General features: G+C 44.5%; 1 protein-coding gene across 1 annotated transcript in view; it reads left to right on the forward strand.

The window, feature by feature from the left end:
- The first annotated feature begins 1,415 nt into the window (after positions 1-1,415).
- The window catches only part of LOC124605899 (arylsulfatase B-like), a 91,533-nt gene continuing 67,355 nt past the window's right edge, over positions 1,416-25,593 (forward strand). The window contains exons 1-3 of the mRNA XM_047137845.1: positions 1,416-1,530; positions 4,580-4,739; positions 20,716-20,939. Of these exons, the coding sequence (XP_046993801.1) occupies positions 1,429-1,530; positions 4,580-4,739; positions 20,716-20,939 (486 nt within the window). The 5' untranslated portion in view covers positions 1,416-1,428. The remainder of the gene's footprint in view (positions 1,531-4,579; positions 4,740-20,715; positions 20,940-25,593) is intronic.

Below are 25,593 nucleotides of genomic sequence, written 5' to 3' on the forward strand. Positions count from 1 at the left end.
CTCAAATGTTTTCTCATAACCTTGAATGGTATGTAACATTCTTGGGTATTAATAACCGCGTCATCTGTATTCAGTTCTCTGTCAGTGGATCACTACCGGTTTCGTGGCACTGAAAGCCACATCTTTAGGTGAACATATGACTAAAACATTACAGCGGCAAAGCTAGGAAACTTTTTACCCAAATTTCGTTGTCCATCAGAACAAATTACCACTAAGCGGCGTTGTGTCGTACAATGAAACAGCCGGATTCCAATATAGTGGATGGGCTGCTTCTCCGGTCTACACGGAATCGCGTACAGGTGCTGCGGTTGCGTACTGTGAATGCTAAGCTGCGATCACCCCGTTACACACCCAAGGATGCAAATGAGTTCACTGATTACGACTGTAGCCTACTGATATTGTAATCGCAGGAAAATACATTTTTCGGTCGTGTACTGACGGGCAATGAAATTTGGGTAAAAGGGTTCCCTGCTTTTTCGCTCTAACGTTTTAGTCATATGGTAACCTGAAAATGTGGATTTTAGTGCCATGAAACTGGTAGTGATCCAATGATAAAGAACTAAGTACAGCTGAAGTGGTTATTAATACCCAAGATTAATATTCATAGGTGTGTTTGCCCTACCTACGCGGTTGTATGTAGTTATGTAGCGTTTTCTTCCTCCCTTCTATAATACTGTTGCCAAATAGTACATGCTCCATTGTTCCCTACCCACTTGTAAAGCCAACTTGTTCCTTTACTTGTTTGTAGTCTGAAGTTTCCTCTAAACAACTTTTGTTAAAACGGTTCATATAAATGACTAATGGACCAGTAGCATTTCGAATTCCCTGCTCCCTTTCCCGTCGATTACAAAGAATTGTTACAACAGTCTGATGTCGTCCTCTGGACAAAAATAGGTGTACAAATTTATTCCACTTCCCCCCCCCCCCTCTGTTCTTTTCTGCTTTACCATTTCTACTACTAGCCCAGCATGTTACAGGGGAGTAACTGGGGAAATGTCAAGTATCAGCTTTCTACTGCTATCCACAGTAATAATTCCCTCCGGTTTTTTTCTCTTCCCACTACATGAATTACATTACGATAGAGCACTCACTCTCACAGTCCATTATTAAGTGTTCGCACAAATAATTTTGGAGTTAAATTTGCTATAATTTTTACCTTAACCGGAGCCGCATATGGTACTTACCTGTAGGCTATTGTCTTAACATCATCGCGAATTCTTGCCTTTCGTCCTATTTAGAATTTCATGAAGTGAAGAAAGAATTCAGCGTATGTTTTTATCTCTCTGGGTAATCGGATCTAAAAGTAAAGCTGAACAACAGATCCGAATAGCTGTATACAGAATTAAATTATATTTCATCCTTATTCAAGTGAAGTTAACGTTTTCGCAGGTGTATAAACTGGCGATTATTCTGAACGCACAGTGAGCGATGTCTGCCCTCTTGGCCGCAGTGTGGCTGCTTATAGCAGCAGGAGTCGGGCATGGACAATCGACGCCACCCAACATTATTTTCATAATTGCAGATGACTTGGTAAGTCTCCTCTCATGATGAAGGAAGAGCAAAAGTAGCTAAATGAATTCATAGAAATTAGTAATAGAGGCCTTGGTGCATTTGACATAACTTCAGTCATTCGAACAGGGAAATACGTTACATACATCGACCTTTCGTCAGTTTCTGTATAACACACAGTTTCTAAGGTACTCAACACTTGGCTAAATTTAATCCCGTGTACTTTCGTAATCTTACTTTATTTGCTACAATACGACTTCGGGCTTCCATATTTTCTTCCTGCTATCCCATCAGCGTCTAACGAGTCTGTGATCCCTTTCAGTCCGATAATGGTTCGCGAGTTCTATGGTACTAGAGGGAACTGTAGGTGGGCAAAACCTGTAGAGGAAGACAGAGATTGGAATGCACCCAGAGAATAATTGAGGAAGTAGGCTGCAAGTGCTACTCTGAAATGAAGAGGTTAGCACAGGAGAGGAAGTCGTGGCGGGCCGCATCAAACCAGTCAGAAGACCGATGACCCCCACCCCTTCCAAAAAAAAAGAAAGCTGCGTATCGTATACAGCGATTAGGAAACGTGACATTCATATCAGATAGCCGTTATGGTTTATCTAATAGAAACTTAGGCGTGCTACAATCACAAAATCACAGTTGCAGCGACAGAAAGTGAATGCACAAGACAACGATTTACATACACATACGGACAAGTTATGACCCCTTCCCACATGTGTACTGCTTCCGATTTACGGTAACATTAAAGGACAGGCTACTCTGATATATCAAGTGTACGTCTAAGAGAATTGTCACAATATGTTCAACAACACTATCCAGTCACTTTAATGTAGCCATGAAAACCCTGGATAAACACAGTTTGTAGGTCTCATCGCTGAAAGATGTGTAGGAAGAGGGTCAGTGAAGGTCTGGAAGGAACCTAAAGCGGCAGTTGCGTCTAATGTATGATCACTTAAAATTTTTTACGCAGCAACAGAGACGAATGCTGAATTAACTATGTTTTATGAAATGTACAGCAAATGTAAGTCCACTAATTGTTCTATATTACATGTTATTTGAAATCTCACGTAGACAAGCTTGGCACCAGAATGAACCACATCAACAGAACATCGGATAACAATGAGCGTCTGAGACTGGTCATGTGCAACATGTACACAATGAAGTACAAGGGTGAGTCAAATGTAAATATTAAATTTGTAATAACAAATCGAAATTCCGCGGCCGTTATCGGGTAAGTTGGCAAGCGTGCTACAAACAGCGTGCAGAATGGCCTGTAGGTGGCAGCATAGTGCAGATGCACACATACCGTCGCAGTATCAGTATAGCGATGGCCGCCCCACTTGCGACTTGGACCAGGAAAGAACAGCGTTTTGTTAATCGGTTTTTGCGTAGTGAAGGTGTGAAACCTATTGAAATTCATCGACGAATGAAGGTTCAGTACGGTGATGCATGTCTGTCACAGCAGCAAGTCTACGAATGGAGTAGGAAATTCGCAAATGGTGCGACTTCAGTGGAAGATTGTCCTCGTCCAGGTCAGGCACAACGAGTTGTGACTCCACAGAACATTGCAGCAGTTGAAGCCATAGTGAAGGAAAACCGCCGAGTGGCACTGAATGACATTGCAGCATGTTTACAGATTAGTCATGGGTCAGCACACCACGTTGTGCATGATGTGCTCCAGATTCACAAAGTGTGTGCAAGATGGGTGTCATGACAGCTGACTCCTGAAATGGGAGAACGACGTGTTGATGCTTGTGAAGAACTTCTTCGGCGCTTTAAACGAGAAAGTGATGGCTTCCTTGCAAGAATCGTTACTGGGGACGAAACCTGGGTTCACTTCCACCAACCGGAAACGAAGAGAGCGAGCAAGGAATGACGCCATTCCTCATCACCAAAACCAAAGATGTTTCGAGCAGAACCATCAGCAAGGAAGGTTATGCTGACTCTCTTTTGGGACAAAAGGGCGTCATTTTGGAGCAGTACATGCCTAGAGGGACCACTGTCACCAGTGCATCACACACAGATCTCCTAAAAAATCATCTGCAGCCTGCAACCAAATCAAAGCCACGTGGATTGCTGGCAGCATGTGTCCTTTTGCAACTTGACAATGCAAGGCCTCACACTGCCCGTACAACAGTTGCAACAATCACAGACCTACATTTTGAGTGTTCCTCATACACCATACTCACCAGACCTTGCCCCAAATGATTTCCATATGTTTGGACCACTCAAAGACACAATGGGAGGAAAGAAGTTCCATCTGGTGAAGAGGTACGCCACGTGATGCATGAGTGCTTGCGCGGACTATCAAAAGAATTTCTTCTAAAGGAATTTATGCAATTTGTAAGCCCTGGAGGACTTGCTTTGAGCGTGGGGGAGATTATGTTGAAAAGTGATACAGCTTTGTGCCACTTCTTCACTATAAATAATATGTTAAAAAATATTAAAAATTTTCATTTGACGCACCATAGTAACAAGCCGATAGTTACTGCAGCTATTTTTACATGTGTTTTAAAACGAATACAAATAAATACAATATTGCAGCTTTTTTACAGAAGTTTCGAAATGAATCAACACAAAAAGTATTATGCTTAAAACAGATCACTGAATACACAACGTGGATAGAGTAGCTGTGTAATGTGATACTAAGATAAAATTAAGACCAGACGTATCGATATGCTTTTTGGAACAAGTACATGGTCTGCGATATGTCGTTCAAATTTTCCATTGAATTCTTATTTTTCGCATCAGATCATTTCATTTCAAACAGTAGGTCTAAGTACGTAAGTTTTTGAAAATGTTTGTAAATTTCCTGCTCATCTGAAACATCCGGGCATTATATAAAATGGTATACAGGAACTTCATAATGATTGTCATCCGGAACTGGTTGTTAAATAACAAATATTTTCAGCACCTCAAGGAGGACATCATGACGTTTTTAATCTCCTAAAGAAACTTCGAACAGTAAGATCATATAAGTATAAAGCGTTTTCTATCTTGTATACCATTACTCTCATTTCTTGAGAGAATAATTACCACATCAGAAAAACTTGTGTTTCAGGGTTGGAATGATCTGAGTTTCCACGGCTCCGATCAAATCCCGACACCCAACATCGACGCCCTGGCTTACAACGGCATCATACTGAACAGTCACTACGTGATGCCAACATGTACGCCGTCCAGGGCGTCCCTGCTGACAGGGAAATATCCCATACGCTTAGGTGAGGAAAGTATTTATCTCAAGATCCTAATATATGGAACACTCCATCTCTATGTGTTGCCTTAAGAGGAGGAAAATCTTTTCGCGATAACTGAAATGTGACGGACACATCGATAAAATACTGCGCTTGAAAATTATTAGACAGAAAACAGTTGTCCGTAATAACATACAGTGTAATATTTATTTAACTATATGGAATGAAGTCGTCTTAACTCCTGACGGTTTGCGTTAGGACGTTCAAACTGTACGGTTGGCCGCAGTTGGCGTTTAGCGACGAAGCTCACTTTCATTTTGTTAGGTTCGGCAATAAGGAAAATTGGCGCATTTGGGGGACTGAGAATCCACATATCGCGAACGAGAAGTCTCTTCACCCTCAACGGGTGACTTTGTGGTGTGCAATGTTCAGTGACGGAATAATCGATGCGACATTCGTTGGCGGCACGTTAACTACCGAACAGTATGTGAAGGTTTTGGAAGATGATTCGATCCCCACCATCCAAAGTGAATCTGATTTTGAGAAGATGTCGTTCATCCAAGACGGAGCTCGACCCCATCGAAGCAGGATAGTGTTTGATGTTCCAGAGATGCACTTTGGGGAACACATTGTCGCTCTGGGATACACAGAGGCTACTGGCGTGGACCTCGATTGGCCTCCATATTCTACGGATCTGAACCCATTAGGCTCCTTTTCGTGGGGCTGTGTTAAAGATAAGTTGTACAGCAATAACTCCAAAACCTTTGCTGAGCTTAAAACAGCTATTCAGGTCATCGACAGCATCGATATTCCGATACTTTAGCAGGTTACACAGAATTTCGCTATTCGTCTGCGCCACATCATCGCCAATGACGGCAGACACCTCGAACATGTCAAAGCCTAAATCCAAACATCTGTAGTGATTTTTAAATGTGGAATAAAGTGTGTGCACGCCGTAGTTTGTACCTAATTTACTTTTCTTGTCTTCATATGGTTCAATAATTACCGCCCTGTATAGACTGATATTTCTTATTACCGCTATCTCATGAGAACTTCAATGTCAAAGTCGATATAAACTGTAGGATGTTGGGAAAATGTAATACAGTCATAGAGTTTTTTCTGTCTGTGCTGTCCAAAGAGAGATATCGAGAATCAGAATCACACAGATCATAGAGCATTCTAGGCTTACTACTTTGAGACGAGGAACTAATGTTCAGTAACGAATACGTTCTTTCAGTTGACGTAAGTTACACGTAATACAGCTCAGGCTCACGACCCACTTTTAAAAGTCATCATTGCCGCACTCAATACATACATTAAATTGAATCATGAGATTTTGCTCGCACTCTCTCGGTGAAAGAACGCTGTCAGCAATATAACTTTCAGTTTTTACTGCTCTTTCATACACTAACGACTTCACGTAGTTCCATCAGAAACAACACCCCAATGGAACGGTCCACGGTATAAATGTTATCCGCGAAATATGAGCTCCACACTGTAATTCAGTAAATAGGGCGTTTGCCGTTCAGGTCTTCTCGGACATCAGTATCTGATGGGGTAGTGCACGATGCTGTTGAAACCACACTTATCGTTGCCATAATATTGTGGCAGTACAGCATAGATTAATGTTGGCTTAGGAACACCATTCCACTGGCCTATATAATTGAATTAGTATATTTTCTATTAACAAGTTGGTAGAGAATCGTTATTGCTGGTATAAGGGATGTAGAGCTGAGTCACTTCATAGATGGCTATTACAGCAGTTTAGAACACTGTCATGTTATAAAAGGATTCCACCGTTAACAATGAAATCTGTGGAAAGTTCAGCAACGTAGTACTTCTTTGGATAATCCAATTAAGGATTAAACTCCGGTCTCGTAATCAGCTGTCCCCATGTTCGCACACGTTGCCTATAACAGGAACACAAACACTACTGTTCAAGCACTCCCCAACGTGTGTTTCTCGAAGTGTACCCGTGGACTAGAGAGCAGTCCGCCTTTCGCCGCGGAGCAGCTCGGACTTGTTTACGTCTTGGCTGCGAACGGTCGCGGAAGAAGCGGTGTTTACACCGTAGTCACTCGCGTGTGTTACTGTTTGAATCGAACGCAATGGCACACAATTTCCGAAAAACCACGATACAGTTCACGTTCTGTAACGAGTATGCAAGACCGAAGGCTTTCGAAATCGAACGTTTCTTGAGGGACGAAGTGCATCTTAATTACACGGAGATTATTGGAATTCATGTATCAATCGTGAGCAGCACTCTTTACGTAAAGATGATTGACGACGCAGCATGTGATAGGATCATTGAAGCCGCCAAACGAAGATTCCAGTTCCGACACTCCGATGGTCATATTGGCGAAGTTTTAGTCGCTCATTCGGGCCTGGGCGTGCGTACGATTCGAATCTTCGAGCTGCCTTTCGAGGTACCCGAATCATTGCTCACTGAATCACTCCAGCCATATGGCAGAGTTATTAGTCATACGGCTGAACGCTGGGCAAGTTTTAGCACGTATCCAGTGCTCAATGGTGTCCGACAGGTGCGAATTGCCCTTACGAAACATGTGCCATCGTACATAAACATCGGCGGCTGTAGAGCTATTGTCATCTATGATGGACAGCCCCGGACATGCTCCGGGTGTGGTGGTGAAGGACATCTTCGATCAGCGTGTATGCAGAGGAGACTCGTGCAACTCCCCAGCGGAGACTTCCAGAATCCGACTACACCAACGTCACTGCCGATGACTTACGTGACGGCACTTCGCGGGGAGGTGACGCCGAGGTCGGAGCGCACCATCGAACCGACGCCGCAGTTGATTGAGGCGCCTTCGGACGCCACTGAAGAAGGAATGGCTCCGACCAACCTCCAATCTCAGACACTACAGGTGGCGCAGAAAGAGGATGAGAGCATCACAATAGGCATGGAAGCTGAAGTGGAACGGCCCCAGGGCATTGTGGCGGCGGCGAGAGCGCAGGTGATGCAACATTCGACAACACCAGAGGCCGAGGTTAGGGCCCGCAAACAACGCTCGCCAAAGCGCCGCAAGAAGCGCCGACTAAACTCTGCGGAGACGCTCACTTCTATTCTAGGGAGCCCAGACGAGTCTAACACTATGGACCTGTCTGACATGGAACCACAAGCTTCGGATGTCGCAGATCATATGAATTCGGACAGTGAAATGATGTCATATCGTTCAGACGACGCATCCGCTCAGGGGCCTGCTACCCCTTCGGCGGTGGAGTCTATAGCTGCGAAAGAACAACAGATGTCACACATCAATGCCGCACAGGAAAATTTGGAGCACACCAATAGCATCAGCTGGTATGAGCAGGACGACGACAACACCGATGCGGACCATTCTATTGGCGGGGCTTTGCATCCGTCCGCATCTCAAGAAACCTAATGCCGCAGGGACACGTTCCTCGGGCGACCCTCGGCGGATGTGCAAAGGGACTATCGACACGGTGAAACTTTGTCATTTTAACATCATGTGGAGATGACAGCTAATCGACCCCAGGCATACAGAATAGGGACAGTGAATGTAAATACCATTAGATCGCCCGTGAAACAGCAGTTGTTTAGGGACATGATATACGCGTCGGATGTGGATATACTGATGGCGCAGGAAATTTACATTCCTGAGTTCCAGGAAGTACATGGATACATCTCTCACACCTCGCCGCACTCGAACAACGACAGTGGAACGGCGATATTGGTCCGGGACGGGATTCCGGTCCGAGACCTGGCTTATCTACCTTCGGCACGAGGACTGGCGATAACTGTTAATGGAATTCGCATTCTCAATGTTTATGCCCCTTCCGGCACAGACAACAGACGGGCGCGTGCGAGATATTATTCGGAAGAGATTGTGCCCTTATCTACCGGCAGATTCGATCATTTCATTATAGGTGGTGACTTCAATTGTGTTTTAGCCCAAAAAGACCAGACACCACATTACAATACCTGTCGTGAATTGCATGTGCTGTGCCGGGATCTGGAGTTAAGCGACACCTGGGACATGATTCGTAGGAACCGTGAGGGATATACTTTTTTTACCAGTCACTCGGCGAGCAGATTCGATCGAATATATGTTTCGGTTGGCCTACAGGATAAGGTGGTCGACGCGGAACGATGGCCTGCGGCATTTACTGATCATCTGGCTTACATTTGTACCATGTCACTCCCTAGGCAAAGTGTATGGAGAAGCCGCGGGACATGGAAGCTCAATTCGTCCCTTTTGGCGGACCCCTAATGTCGTCAGAGAGTCGAGGAGGTATGGGCCACATGTCAACGCCGTCTACCAACGTATACCTCCGTGCTTCAATGGTGGCTCGAGGGCACTAAGCCGGCAATAAGAAGAGCTCTAATACAGTATGGTCGGGATAAGGCGAGATGGCAGAGAGACACTCTTGATTATTATTACACCATGCTTCGTGAGCTGTCCTTCCAGGTGCCGTCTGCAGAACATCATGCGGAAGTTCATCGTGTCAAGGCACAAATCCTATCGATCACGCGACGACGACTGGGTGGCATCCCAATACGGGCAAGATGTCTTGACACAATCACTGGGGAACGTACCTCGATGCACCATGTGTCGCGGGAACATAAGCGTTACCGCCGGGCATTGGTAACAGTGCTCCACGGTTTAGATGGCCGTCAACTGACAACACAACAGGACATTGCAAATGAATTTTTAGAGCATTTCCGCCATCTCTATGCCGGTACACCGACGGACCGTCAGGTAGGGGAAGAGATACTGCAACATCTGCAAACGACACTGACAGAGACGGATAAGGCAGCGCTTATGGAGCCACTCACAGAAGACGATATAAAGGTGGCACTCACAAAAGGAGCGGCCCATAAATCACCGGGGCCAGATGGGATTACGCTAGAGTTTTATCGAGAATTCGTGGACATGATGACGCCACAGTTGGAGTCGATGTACAATGAGGCGATGAGTCCGAACATGCGCCTACCGTCGGATTTTGTGACGGGCTTTCTTCTTCCCATCCCGAAGATGGCGGGGAGTCGCAGTGTTCTTCAATATCGGCCTCTCACTATGCTAAACACCGATTAAAAAATTTTTGCACGGCTACTAGCGTCTCGTCTCAAGCTGGCGATATCCAGGACAATATCCCCTGATCAGGCTTGCCTAGGGGTGCGAAGCAACATCTCCTCGGCGTTAAGTGAATACCGTGACGTTATCGCCCTTGCGGAAACTTGTAAAATGCGAGCAGCGATGATATCTGTGAACTTCGACCGTGCGTTCGACAGGATAAACCATGACTTCCTGGCGTCAGTCATGAGCCAAATGGAGATTCCACCTGTTTTCATCTCCATCATTATGAGGCTAATAAGAGCGGCTACATCGAAGGTGATTGTAAACGGTCGGGAAGCGGGCTCGGTTCCTATTAACAGCTCCGTCCGACAAGGGTGCCCACTCTCCATGATGCTGTTTGCGATAGCGCTTGAGCCGCTGATGTGTGTTATGAGGTGCTCACTTACTGGGATAGCGCTTAATGAGAACTCTTTCGCTTGTCGCGCATATGCGGACGACCTGATCCTTCTTGTCAGATCAGGACATGAAGTGCGTCAGGCTGTTGAACATCTAGACTCTTACGGGACGGCAGCAGGCAGTGTCATTAACATGACGAAATACAAAATTATGCACATTGGACGGGGTCTGGAAGACGTACCGGGACCGTTTCAGACGGTGGAATCGCTGAGATGTCTGGGGATCACATTTACCCGTTCACTACGGCGGTCAGCGGCGGCGAGTTCTCGGCGGCTTCTGCAAAATGTTCGTCTGGCGATACGGACCAACTCACTGAGAGCCTTTGACATGATCCAGCGTGTGGCATACACTAACGTTCACATAGCGTCACGACGGCCCCATTTAGCGCAGATCCTACCAATACCGAGGGGTATTGCAGACCGCCTCATGGCTGCCTTTGGTTAGTATGTTAGTACTGGGATGTTATTTAAGATCACATATGACACGTTAACGCTACAGTTTCGGAACGGTGGCCTCAACCTCACAAACGTGCGAAACAAAGCTCTGGCGCTTTACATGCGAGCGATGATACGAAATTGGCAACAACGAAAGCACACCATAACGTCAGCTCTGATAGAAGTACTTGTTCCGCCTTCGTACGAACCCCCTATTGCGGTGGGCAATACTTCGCCTTCTCTTGCACACATTGCCTCATTTCTTGTTGATTACAGTTATGTTCGTCTGAAAGTACCTTCGACGAGAATACCCACGACTCGGGAGATCTATAGGTGCTTGATGGATCACCATGCCCGCAACGTAATGGAATTCAAATACCCGTCGAGAACGTGGAGCCACATTTGGTGTGCAGTGCATACTCCGTTACTGTCAACAGCAGCGAGATCGATGTGGTACATTCTTATAAACCGTAAACTTGTGACCAGGAGTCGATTACATACAATTCATATGGTCGATTCTCCTCTTTGCACAAACTGTGGCCTGTTAGCAACGGAAGAACATGGTTTAGTGTGTGGCGCAGCGAGGGACGTCTGGATGCTGACGCGTCGAATATTGGCCTTCCTTCGGCGCACTAACTACACAGAAATCACATCGGATGTACTTTTTCTACCGGACAAGACCTTTTTTCCCAAACAAAAGACGTATGCGGTCAATTGGATCGCTGGACATGCGACGAAATATTTGTATTCGTACGATATTATGTCCGTGATGGATTATTGGATGTATTTACAAGAACAACACGAGCTCATACGGAGTCATACGAAATACAGGACTTACTTTTCCAATTTTTTAGGAAGTGTTTTTCACAATCCGCCCGACAGCTGGGGTGTCCCAGAACTGAGAAGACTCCTGCAGCAGAACGACTAGAGACAATACTGCGAGGTTCAGTTATATTGGCATACAGCACACTGAGAAGAAAACTGGCCCCTACATGGTCGACGCAGGAGAAATACATAACTATATGCCGCCCACAAAGGCAGAAATGGTCAATATTATATGGCTGTCTGCCAGATTTGTGATGTGACACCGCGTGCTGCAGGGATTGTGATGCAGATGATAACCTCATTTTCACTCCCGCCCGTGACTAGGATTGTCATTTACTTTATTCATGTTACACAAAAAAAAGGGCGGCCTTTAGGTTGATTTTCTGGTTTCCAAATTGTTTTTGCATTGTTTTTGCTGTCTCTATCCTTTTCTTATCCCTAAGATAGTACAATTGTACGATTAAGGATTGTTTGTTTACCCTGCCTTATTGCTCCCAAAAACAAGATAAAAAAATCCGCTTGGAATACGAATTTTTATTTTTTATTATCACCTTCATTTAACTTGTATGTAAAAAAAAAACAAAAAAAGATGAATAGAGCGTTTGCCATGTAAGCAGGAGATCCCGGGTTCGAGTCCCGGTCTGGGTACACATTTTCAACATGTCCCCAATGATGATAACAATCTCTTTCTTCTAGAATGAAAAAGTACTCAGAAATTGGGGTGAGCTTTCGAAGGGAAAATCCTGCTGGGATGTCATTTGTAAATATGCGACTCGCAATAGAGTTTCGAGATATCGTAATTAGTACGCGGTAATAAATTTAACAAAAAAAAATCTAGTATCAATGCAAAGATGTACGAAAATAGGGAGTTTTTATGAATTCACAAGTAATAAAAAAAAAGGGGGGGTAGCGTCTTTCATTCATAATCAAAACGTCTTCGGTCCCGGGTTCGATCCCCGCCACTGCCTAAATTTTGATAAATAATCAGCATTGGCGGCCGAAGTCTTCCGGCATAAGAAATCAGCCTCATTCTGCCAACGGCCTTGTCAAAGAGGGCGGAGGAGCGGATAGAGGTTCAGGGCACTATCTTGTCCTAGGGGTGGGAAAATGCCCCTAAAGGCGGAAGAATCAGAAATGATCAACGACATGAGGATGCAGAAGGCAATGGAAACTACTGCATTAAAGACACGTAACGTGTATTCACAGGACATGTGGCCCGTAATTGAAGAAGTGTCATGATGATCTCTCCATTGGCAAAAGATTCCGGAATAGTCCCCCATTCGGATCTCCGGGAGGGGACTGCCAAGGGGGAGGTTACCATGAGAAAAAGATTGAATAATCTACGAAAGGATAACGTTCTACGAGTCGGGGCGTGGAATGTCAGAAGCTTGAACGTGGTAGGGAAACCAGAAAATCTGAAAGTGAAATGCAAAGGCTCAATCTAGATATAGTAGGGGTCAGTGAAGTGAAGTGGAAGGAAGACAAGGGTTTCTGGTCAGATGAGTATCGGGTAATATCAACAGCAGCAGAAAATGGTATAACAGGTGTAGGATTCGTTATGAATAGGAAGGTAGGACAGAGGGTGTGTTACTGTGAACAGTTCAGTGACCGGGTTGTTCTAATCAGAATCGACAGCTGACCAACACCGACAACAATAGTTCAGGTATACATGCCGACGTCACAAGCTGAAGATGAACAGATTGAGAAAGTGTATGAGGATATTGAAAGGGTAATGCAGTATGTAAAGGGGGACGAAAATCTAATAGTCATGGGCGACTGGAATGCTGTTGTAGGGGAAGGAGTAGTAGAAAAGGTTACAGGAGAATATGGGCTTGGGATAAGGAATGAAAGAGGAGAAAGCGAATACCCTGTTCAAGAATCACAAGAGGAGGAGGTACACTTGGAAAACGCCGGGAGATACGGGAAGATTTCAATTACCAGAATGAGATTTTCACTCTGCAGCAAAGTGTGCGCTGATATGATGCTTCCTGGCAGATTAAAACTGTGCAGCCGACCAAGACTCGAACTCGGGACCTTTGCCTTTCGCGGGCAAGTGCTCTACCAACTGAGCGACCGAAGCACGTCTCACGCCCGGTACTCACAGCTATATTTCAGCATTATTTCTGGCAGTACCTCGTCTTCTACCTTCCAAACTTTACAGAAGCTCTCCTGCGAACCTTGTAGAACTAGCACTCCTGAAAGAATGGATACTGCGGAGACATGGCTTAGCCACAGCCAGGGGGATGTTTACAGAATGAGATTTTCACTCTGCAGCGGTGTGCGCGCTGATATGAAACTTTCTGGCAGATTAAAACTGTGTGCCCGACATAGACTCGAACTCGGGACCTCTGCCTTTCGCGGGCAAGTGCTCTACCAACTGAGCGACCGAAGCTCGACGCACGCCCGGTACTCACCGGTTTTCTTCTGCCAGTACCTCGTCTCCTACCTTCCAAACTTTACAGAAGCTCTCCTGCGAAACTTGCAGAACTAGCACTCCTGAAAGAAAGGATATTGCGGAGATATGGCTTAGCCACAGCTTGGGGGATGTTTACAGAATGAAATTTTCACTCTGTAGCGGTGTGCGCGCTGATATGAAACTTTCTGACAGATTAAAACTGTGCAGCTGACCAAGACTCGAACTCGGGACCTTTGCCTTTCGCGGGCAAGTGCTCTACCAACTGAGCGACCGAAGCACGACTCACGCCCGGTACTCACAGCTTTACTTCTGCCAGTACCTCATCTCCTACCTTCCAAACTTTACACAAGCTCTCCTGCGAACCTTGCAGAACTAGCACTCCTGAAAGAGAGGATATTGCGGAGACATGGCTTAGCCACAGGCTGGCTGATGTTTCCAGAATGAGATTTTCACTCTGGAGCGTAGTGTGCGCTGATATGAAACTTCCTGGCAGATTAAAACTGTGTACCCGACCAAAAGGCAAAGCTCCCGAGTTCGCGTCTCGGTCGGGCACACAGTTTTAATCTGCCAGGAAGTTTCATATCAGCGCACACTCCGCTGCAGAGGGAAAATCTCATTCTGGTAACATCCCCCAGGCTGTGGCTAAGCCATGTCTTCGCAATATCCTTTCTTTCTGGAGTGCTAGTTCTGCAAGTTACAGAGTACATCTTCTGTAAAGCTTGAAAGGTAGGAGACGAGGTACTGGCAGAAGTAAAGCTGTGAGTACTGGGCGTGAGTCGAGCTTCTGTCGCTCAGTTGGTACAGCACTTGCCCGCGAAAGGCAAAGGTCCCGAGTTCTAGTCTCGCTCGGGCAGACTGTATTAATCTGCCAGGAAGTTTCAAATCAGCGCACACTCCGCTGCAGAGTGAAAATCTCAATCTGGAAGCATCCCACAGGCTGTGGCTAGGCCATGTCTCCGCAATATCCTTTCTTTCAAGAGTGCTAGTTCTGCAAGGTTCGCAGGAGAGCGTATGTAAAGTTTGGAAGGTAGGAGACGACGTACTGTTAGTACCGGGCGTGAGTCGTGCTTCGGTTGCTCAGTTGGTAGAGCATTTGCCCGCGAAAGGCAAAGGTCCCGAGTTCGAGTCTCGGTCGTGCACACAGTTTTAATCTGCCAGGAAGTTTCAGATTTCAATTAGATTACATCATGGTCAGACAGACATTCTGATATCAGATACTGGATTGTAAGGCGTACCCAGGAGCAGATATAGACTCAGATCACAATATAGTAGTGATGAAGAGTAGGCTGAAGTTCAAGACATTAGTCAGGACGAATCGATCCGCAAAGGAGTGGGATACGGAAGTACTAAGGAATGACGAAATACGTTTGAAGATTTCTAACGCTATAGATACAGCAATAAGGAATAGCGCAGTAGGCAGTACAGTTGAAGAGGAATGGTCATCTCTAAAAAGGGCCATCACAGAAGTTGGGAAGGCAAACATAGGTATAAAGAAGGTAGCTGCGAAGAAACCATGGGTAACAGAAGAAATACTTCAGTTGATTGATGAAAGGAGGAAGTACAAACATGTTCCGGGAAAATCAGGAATACAGAAATACAAGTCGCTGAGGAATGAAATAAATAGGAAGTGCAGGGAAGCTAAGACGAAATGGCTGCAGGAAAAATGTGAAGACATCGAAAGAGATATGATTGTCGGAAGGACAGACTCAGCATACAGGAAAGTCAAAACAACCTTCGGTGACATTAAAAGCAACGGTGGTAACATTAAGAGTGCAACGGGAATTCCACTGTTAAATGCAGAGGAGAGAGCAGATAGGTAGAAAGAATACATTGAAAGCCTCTATGAGGGTGAAGATTTGTCTGATGTGATAGAAGAAGAAACAGGAGTCGATTTAGAAGAGATAGGGGATCCAGTATTAGAATCGGAATTTAAAAGAGCTTTGGAGGACTTACGGTCAAATAAGGCAGAAGGGATAGATAACATTCCATCAGAATTTCTAAAATCATTGGGGGAAGTGGCAACAAAACGACTATTCACGTTGGTGTGTAGAATATATGAGACTGGCGATATACCATCTGACTTTCGGAAAAGCATCATCCACACAATTCTGAAGACGGCAAGAGCTGACAAGTGCGAGGATTATCGCACAATCAGCTTAACAGCTCATGCATCGAAGCTGCTTACAAGAATAAGATACAGACAAATGGAAAAGAAAATTGGGAATGCGCTAGGTGACGATCAGTTTGGCTTTAGGAAAAGTAAAGGGACGAGAGAGGCAATTCTGACGTTACGGCTAGTAATGGAAGCAAGGCTAAAGAAAAATCAAGACACTTTCATACGATTTGTCGACCTGGAAAAAGCGTTCGACAATATAAAATGGTGCAAGCTGTTCGAGATCCCGAAAACTGTAGGGGTAAGCTATAGGGAGAGATGGGTCATATACAATATGTACAACAACCAAGAGGGAATAATAAGAGTGGACGATCAAGAACGAAGTGCTCGTATTAAGAAGGGTGTCAGACAAGGCTGTAGCCTTTGGCTCCTACTCTTCAATCTGTACATTGAGGGAGCATTGATGGAAATAAAAGAGAGGTTCAGGAGTGGAATTAAAATACAAGGTGAAAGGATATCAATGATACGATTCGCTGATGACATTGCTATCCTGAGTGAAAGTGAAGAAGAATTAAATGATCTGCTGAACGGAATGAACAGTCTAAACACTACACAGTATGGTTTGAGAGTAAATCGGAGAAAGACGAAGGTAATGAGAAGCAATAGAAATGAGAACAGCGAGAAACTTAAGATCAGGATTGATGGTCACGAAGTCAATGAAGTTAAGGAATTCTGCTATCTAGGCAGTAAAATAACCAATGGCGGACGGAGCAAGGAGGACATCAAAAGCAGACTCGCTGTGACAAAAAAGGCATTTCTGGCCAAGAGAAGTTTACTAATATCAAATACCGGCCTTAATTTGAGGAAGAAATTTCTGAGGATGTACGTCTGGAGTACAGCATTGTACGGTAGTGGAACATGAAACCGGAACAGTAGACAATCGAAGTATTTGAGATGTGGTGTTATAGACGAATGTTGAAAATTAGGTGGACTGATAAGGTAAGGAATGAGGAGGTTCTACGCAGAATCGGAGAGGAAAGGAATATGTGGAAGACACTGATAAGGAGAAGGGACAGGATGATAGGACATCTGCTAAGACATGAGGGAATGACTTCCATGGTACTAGAGGGAGCTGTAGGAGGCAAAAACTGTGGAGGAAGACAGAGTTTGGAATACGTCAAGCAAATAATTGAGGACGTAGGTTGCAAGTGCTACTCTGAGATAAAGAGGTTAGCACAGGAAAGGAATTCGTGGCGGCCGCATCAAACCAGTCATTAGACCGATGACCCAAAAAAAAAAAAAAAAAAAAAAAAAGAAAAAAAAAAAGGAACCTTTTAGAGGCTGGGTGTAGGATGTTTACTGTCGAATCAACTCGCACATGAGCCGCATGAGCCGTTGCCATCTCCTCAAAATCTTCTGTGTGAACGTTTCTTGGTCCCAAACCTCATCAGCTCTTGAACAAGTCAGTTTCTCGTAACTTACTGTGGAAGAGCATCCATGGAAAGTAGCAGAACGACAATGAAATCACGGGTATGTGACAAGGCCTTGGACGTCCACCCCTCATCAGACAAAGTGGATGTCTTATACTTTCCCGTTAAGTAGAGCAGGATGGACGTCGATCCGTGGTAGATCTGGCAAGAGAGTACGGTGTTACTGCTGGCACGTTTCGCATTACACCGTTCAGCGGACATTGTAGAACAAGTGGCTCCACATCCGGTGACTCATACCATGTTGACTTAACGACATAGTCAATTAAGTTTTCAACGTGCACAGTCTCATCGAGATTGGACTGTGCATCAACTGAAACTTGTCGCCTGACAGTATGAATTACTTTCGTTGCTACACGAGGTCGAAGGTGGTGATCAAATGCGCTGTCATCCAGGTGAACAGTTGCTTTAGCCGAGCGGTCTAAGGCGCTGCAGTCATGGACTGTGCGGCTGGTCCCGGCGGAGGTTCGAGTCCTCCCTCGGGCATGAGTGTGTGTGTTTGTCCTTAGGATAATTTAGGTTAAGTAGTGCGTACGCTTAGGGACTGATGACCTTAGCAGTTAAGGCCCATAAGATTTCACACAAATTTGAACGGTTGCTCTAGACATTCACCGTGGCACAAACGCATGCCTCATGGGGCAGCGTTAGTCACCTGGGCTCCTACGGGAACTATGGTTGTAATCGAAGACACCATGAAAGCTATGGACCAAGCGTGAATGTTAAGACGAACCACATGCGTCCTTTCAAGGTTGATGACATCTTACAGCAATATGAGTGACCTCGTCGGAAGGCCGTAACGACGCTACAGTGATTTTAGGAGCATGTTAGTGATATCACATTGATGTCTTCGGCACCAAATTCACCTGCTCTGAACACAAAGGAACAAATGTAGGGCTCAATTAGGAAATAGCTCCACGCCTGCAAACCAACGGCCTGCAGTTTACGAGAAATGCGTTCCCCGTGTCACCTTGTGTTACATACTTTCAGAAACCTATCAAGGACTTCTCGAATCCATGATACCCAGAAAAGCTGCCATGTTACGTTCCAAAGGTGGACCAGCACTGTTTTAAGCAGCTGATCATCACGTTTCGGCTCATTAGTGAATCTACGACAAACATTAACGTGTTGTTTACAGCTCTAAAATTGACCGTGGGCACATTTATGTCTGTTATGAAGCGTAAGAAGTTTACAAAGCTGTACCTTACACACTTTGTTCATTCAAGAAGTCCTGCCATCTGAAACATTCATTTGCGGCCATCGGTTACTTTTACCACAGTTTTCGGCTTATGCTTCCCTACCGTTTCCATAAATGTTCGGATATCCATGTGGAAAGAAAAGAGAACGTTCATCGACCAACGACTACTGCCATTAGTTTTCTAACGATTGTTCACCAGATGTCACTGCAATAACCAAGTGTATCATTGCTGCGATGTTATCACGGTAAATGTATCGGGTGAAAGTTACTGGTAGGTCAAACAAATATCATGACATTCAATACAACTTCGGGAAGTTAAGAAAATTCTAAACACGCTTCGTTAGTATTAACCCGTTCAGGATCCTACGTCTTCAACCTATAGATTTTACGTGCTTAATTTCAAATATTTAACACGTTACCCCATTTGTAAACTAATCACGCTCTGGAGCTGGTTTACGCTTTCCGCCTCGAGGTATCATAAGTGATAACTCCAGGTTTTATTTTTTTCTCGGGCGCATACGCAGCTAAACGTTTTCTGACTTGTCGTATCATGTGCAATTCGCATTGAACTTGCACGTCTCACGTCTTCATCCTTCTGCCGAGCAACACAAGCCTGGCAGCACTGACTGTGATTCGGATCGTGCAGCTGCACCGCATGTCTCGGCGAAGGACAAATATCTTTATAATCATAGGTGTTTTTACATGCTTTAATAATTTATTAAAGCTTTACAAAAATTTCTCAATTAATAGCTAACTATAAGTTAGTGTTGTGACGGACATATAAGCTTTAAACTTGTGCCATACCTTATGATATCTCAGCCTCAATTCCCACTTTGCTTACCTCAGTGGTAGTGGGGTTACATTCTTTTAGCTTGTTTACCAGGCTTCATCGCCATGTTCCGAAGAATAGGTCAAAATGCCCAGCAGAAGGCTGCACCTTTGTACGACGTAGACAGTGCGAAGTGTTCCTTTGCTTCGCTACGACAGGACTTGCTTTACACATTCAACAAAAATTACAAAAAATTATAATTAAATCAGGAGAAGTAATGTTAACTCAGCACTTATCCCTGTGGTAACATCAGGAAGAGCAAAACCCCTTTGAAAAAATTTAGTATAGTAGTTTTCTTTAAAGTCATGTCCATTATAATTATCCGGGCTGTTATGCAGTGGTCGGTTGATGAATTCTGTGTCTATTCCCAACGCTTCGTCCCCGTCTGCGGTGGACATCTTCAAGGGGGTCTGTAGCTCGATGGAAGGTCCAACACACCCACTGGTTCGCTACTTTCTTCAAGTATTTCGGACTGTTTCCTCGCAATTTTTGAAAGATTTGAACCAAGAGTGTATTTTGCCCTATCTTGAAATCTACGACTAAAGGGAATAATATGTGTAACGTACATGACGGTTTTTCTGTAATAAAAAAGAAGCAGGTGCAGAGTTGTGTGTACAATTGTCCTGCTGAAGTCCGGAGTCATCATATACCATCTATAAGACATTTATTACTCTTTCAAGAACTTCTTGAGAGTCTTTCATTACTAACACTCACACAAGGCAATTAGCACAGTACCAACATACTTGCACTTTTAATAAGTGCTCGGTAGTGAAGAGGTTATACACGGAAGCTCTTCTGCTAATTGTCTACCATAGACTCCTTTCTGTCCCTACTCATTGCAGTACCTTCCATTTCACATTTTATCTGCCCACAATATAGCCTGCATTTTTCGATAGCTTCAAATGCTACCAGTCCCCTCTTCATATTTCTAAGTTTCAGTCCCCAACTATGCATATAGGGACCAAGACGTAAACTTTCAAGAACTTATTCTTCAGTTACGCATGAATGTCTTACACCATTAAAGCACTTTTGTTGAAGAAAGCGATCTTCACCTTATACAGTTCTGAAATATTCTTTGTGTACCCGACGTGTGTAATGTTGCTTCCTAGAGAGGAGAACTTTTTCTCTGCTTGCACTCCTGCCAAGCAGGTCGTTATTCTACGTCTACCTTTTCATTTCTGCACTCAGGTATGCAGGGAGCACCTCTAAATCCCACCATCAAGGGAGGGCTACCTGAAGGCAAAATCCTGCCGCAGTACCTCAAGGATCTGGGCTACGTAACCAGGGCTATCGGCAAGTGGCATCTGGGCTTCCACAAGAAGGAGCTGACGCCCACATACCGCGGGTTCGACTCGCACCTAGGGTACTGGAACGGCCACGTCGGATATTACGACATCATTTTGGACTATGGAGTAAGTACCTTCTACTAAATTCTTAAGTAACTTCTTTCATGCACATCCCAGTACCGTACACATAGATGCCACAGTGCAACAAACACTTGAGGAGTTTTATAGAGTAGTTTGTATGTGTATGGTGCACGTGCATATGTACTCAAAAACCCACTACATTTGTGTGACTGCACAGCGCGTTAAAACTATTTCACTCTCTTCCTATCCCCTTCTAGGATGAAGCACAGCAAAGAATGCATGTCTGTATACGGTGAGTGATCAGCGATCGTGTAGTCAAAACTGACCGGACATTTCCGTGTAGCTACAACAATTACAATTGTTATGTTGCTTTTATTTCCATGGAGGGTTCTCTGCAAGTCTTTGCAACCAGACACTAATCGTATTCAACTCTTCCTGCGTTTCATAATAATTTTAGTGACAATACAAGGATACACACACACACACACACACACACACACACATATATATATATATATATATATATATATATATATATATATATATATATATATATCAGGATCCCAGCAGGTTCTTCCATTTCTAAAGATCGGGGTTCCGTTATTTGCGGAGAGTGATAATGAACTCAGATTGATGACTTAGCAACCAATGTCACTTGGTTTAATCTTGATGGAACACCTCTGTGACGCTTCCAAATATACTCCACTACCCCTCTGAAAAAGTCGGTTTAGTAAGTCAATTTCCTCTTTTCCACATCGTGTCGATGCTACAGTGATTCATCATATGTCTCTGATCGGGTTACACAGGTTTCAGTAGACCACTGCGCGAAGATACATATCAGTGAACAGAACATCTCTCCAAGTTTCTACTGGTAATCTGCGCTGTGATGTAGTTTAGGTAGGCGGTGGATGTGTCAGAACATTAGGACAAATCGTCCACTCCGTTCTGTAATATGTAATTAGTTCACACTAGCAAATGGGCAGCCCAGTAAACAGACTTCTAAAGGAAGTTGCTGTTACAAATTTCCATGCAGTTAGTGTCAGCAGCTTCAATCAGTTGTATGCATTTATTGACATCCGGCATGTCACAAAAGGTAAGCACCTTTAATGTGAAATAAGAACTTGCACAGTCTATCGTGTGACAGTTGTCTGCTTTAGGTATGTCTTGGAGTTGTCACAAATTAACCTCATGAAAACCAGAGAGGCACCTATGAAATGCACTGTATACTAACCTTACAGCGTCAGGTACCCACACATGACAGTCGCAAACATGACGTTGCTCGGCCCAGTTTCTTTTATTAGGAACGAAAACAAAAACTTTATTGTGGATTTGTGAAAACACAACAGCTTTGAAATTGTGAAACTGTTCCTGTACGCTGGGTGGAGATTCTTCGCATATCTACAACGCAATTTTATAAACGTCTCTATGGCAACGCCTCTTCATAGCTCCACAGACGGCTATTGTTTACGCATACAGCTGTTGGCACTTTGCACTTGCAAGCTGTAAAAAAAGCTGACAGGCGCCAGGAATTTGCTTAAGTTGACTCGACTGCAAGAGTGCCTTAGTAGCAAGTAATAAACGTATTAAAACTTCATGCACGATGCGGGATTCTTCACGCACCTCAGTGTTTGTGATACCATATCTCTTGCACTACGTCTCGTACGATGATATACTTCGGTAGGTACATTCAGCGGCATATGTGGATACTGTCTGCACATGTAGTTGCGAATGGAATTTGTAGTAAAGAAGTAATACATTTAGACGATATGCCCAATACGGCATTTTTTGAAGCGTCTCAGTGTTTATGACGTCATATCTCCCGAGCAATGTGTTTTACCAAGATATGATTTTGCAGGTGTATTCATCGGCATATTTAGATACTGCCTGCTAAATTTATTGCGAAGAGGGCTAGTAGGACAGAAGCAACAAACTTAAGCGTAACACATGATGAGGCAGTTTTTCACGCATCTCATTGTTTATGGCGTCATATGTCCTGCAGTATGATAGGTAGAAATGGGTCAAATGGCTCCGAGCACTATGGGACTTAACATCGGAGGTCATCAGTCCCCTAGAACTTAGAACTACTCAAACCTAACTTACCTAAGGACATCTCACACATCCATGACCGAGGCAGGATTCGAACCTGCGACCGTAGCGGACACGCTCTTCCAGACTGAGGCGCCTAGAACTGCTCGGCCACACCGGCAGGCGGTAGGTAGATGTTTATTACCCCCACAGCAACTGCTCCCTGACAGTAAAGCATATACCTACCAGGTCAGTGGAAATCAGTGCAGAGGTTTAGGAGGAGATGTGGAACATATACAGACAAACATATACACACGTACATCCATTCATTTTATACGTATTTATGGTTAATTATGGACGAAAACAAGTAAACACGCAGAAGGCCAGAAAGGAAAGAAATGAATATGACTAGAGCGGTTATGTAATGTTATTTCAGTGATTAAAAACGAGTCAGATTTACAAAAAGAAAAAAAACCTAGGTAATGTGATCACCCTCATCATTATGACGTTTCACTGCTTCTGTCTTGCATTCATGCACTAATTCGATTGAGAAGTATGCCATAATGCCATGTTATCCTCTCCCGAAGCTACGTATATCACCCATAACTATGGCAACTGGTCCTTGACATCCCACATAATGGCGCTGGAAAAGAGTTCAAAACTGAAGTGGACCCACAAATGCTGCGTGGGGAACAGATCTGGGTATCTGGCTACCCGCAGAAGTACCTCAGCATCACGCAAATGTTTCATTGTGACATATACCATGTAGGAGGGGCGTTCAATAAGTAACGCAACATTTTTTTTTTTTTTTTTTTGAGATTAAGTTGGTTTTATCCAGGTTTCCAATCCCCTACCTTTTGGCTGCAAAACCCTATTTTACAACATAGTCTCCGTCAAGTTCGACAGCTCTACGCCATCTTACTTGGAGAGACTGTATGCCCAAATGGTAGCACTCAACTGGTCGATGTCGGAGCCAAAGTCAATGCTGCATCAGTAACCTCACCATCATCCACGTGCCTCCTTCAGTGGGCGAAGCAGATGGAAGTCGGATGGTGAGGGCTGTAGGGTGGGCGAGGATGAACCCTCCAACTGAGTTTTCTGAGCTTCTTTGGGATGTGCAGACTTGTGTGAGGCCTTCCATTACTGTAGAGAAGTTCGTTTCCATTCTTGTGTAGACTAGCATGTCGAAGTAGTTTGCTGAAAGTAGCTCAATACACTTCAGACTTGATAGTAGCACCCTGAGGGAGACATGTTACGGAATAAAACCTTCAGAGTTCCGCAAGACCGTCTTCATCACCTTACTGCTTTGAATCTTTTCTTCGGAGGAGCCAACACGCGGGAGTTCGTATAGGTTTGCGTGACCATGTTGTGGTGATGACAGATGCCTCGCACACGACTCACCGTGCTTTTGGTCACTGCCAGGTCTCCGTAGACATTCTGTAAGCGCCTGTAAGTATCAATGCTCTGGTTTGCCGTCAAAAGAAACTCAGTGACAGATCTCTGACTCGAACGCACCTCCGTTACAGACGCTATTTTGAAGCTCCACCAGCTATTAGTACTTCATGAAACTGTAAAAGCCGAAGAGGGAGCATTACACGATGTCCCACAACAAAATTCCGCATTTTATCAACCGAAATCGTGTGAGAAAAAAAATTTGTTGCATCGCTTATTGAACGCCCCTAATATAGGTGAGCATTGTCCTGCTGAAAAATGGCGCGAAAGGATGTGCGTGCTGTACTGTTTTGCCGTCAGAGTTACCCGCCGTGATCTGACGCCTTAACCCGACGTTTCTCCACACCATGACGCCAGAAGTACCGCCGCTGTGCGTCTGAGAAACATTGGAAGAAAGGGACCAGTCTCCAGGTGGCCGCCATATTCGCTGAAGATATCACACACGCTAAACACATCGCGACGCCATTCGTCAGCAATACATGCTTCGCAGTCACGGCATCACTCCAGACACAGCCGCTTACGTCGTGCTGTTAGCAGAGGACAACACATGAGAGAATAACGCCCTACTCCACCTGCTGCAAGTTTCCGCCCTGTTGTGTTCCATGACACACAGAAAGTATGCAAATTCCCCTCGATATGCGAAACACATAAAGAAGTTTCTCATTTTAGACGTGGTCCCATAGAAAGTGAGGCAAGTGACATAAATGCTTTCCCACATGAGAATGCGCGTGGTAAAGTAATCCTTTCCTGGATTATCTTAACGAAATGGCGCATAGGATTTACTCCTACGTCTTCTCTGTGAATCCCTCGCAGATATTGTCCATCGAAGTAGTTCTTGTAGCGTTTTGGGTTCCTTGGAAGATGCAGGCAGGCTACCTGCGATTGTAAGTGGACAAGCGGATAGCTAATTTGCTTAAACGAAGTTCCAGGATGTCATTATGATGCGTTTATTAGCAAACACATTGAAACAGTTACAATTTAATAGTACGAAACAATTCCAACTCAAAAAGTGAATAAAATTCGAGAGCGTTGTAAGAGCGACTCCCGCATAAGAACAGGCTACAGGTACGTCCTATCACCGATTGTTGGGACTTGCGAATCCTCTTATTTACATGTACCTCTTCGTACATCTTCGGTAATTTAACGGTATTCCTTTTTCTATTGAATTAACTGGTTTACTGCGTAGCGATATTATGACACAAAAGGCCTGATGACCCTTAGG

Source organism: Schistocerca americana, chromosome 3, assembly GCF_021461395.2.
Source record: "Schistocerca americana isolate TAMUIC-IGC-003095 chromosome 3, iqSchAmer2.1, whole genome shotgun sequence".
NCBI classification, from domain to species: Eukaryota; Metazoa; Arthropoda; class Insecta; order Orthoptera; family Acrididae; genus Schistocerca; species Schistocerca americana.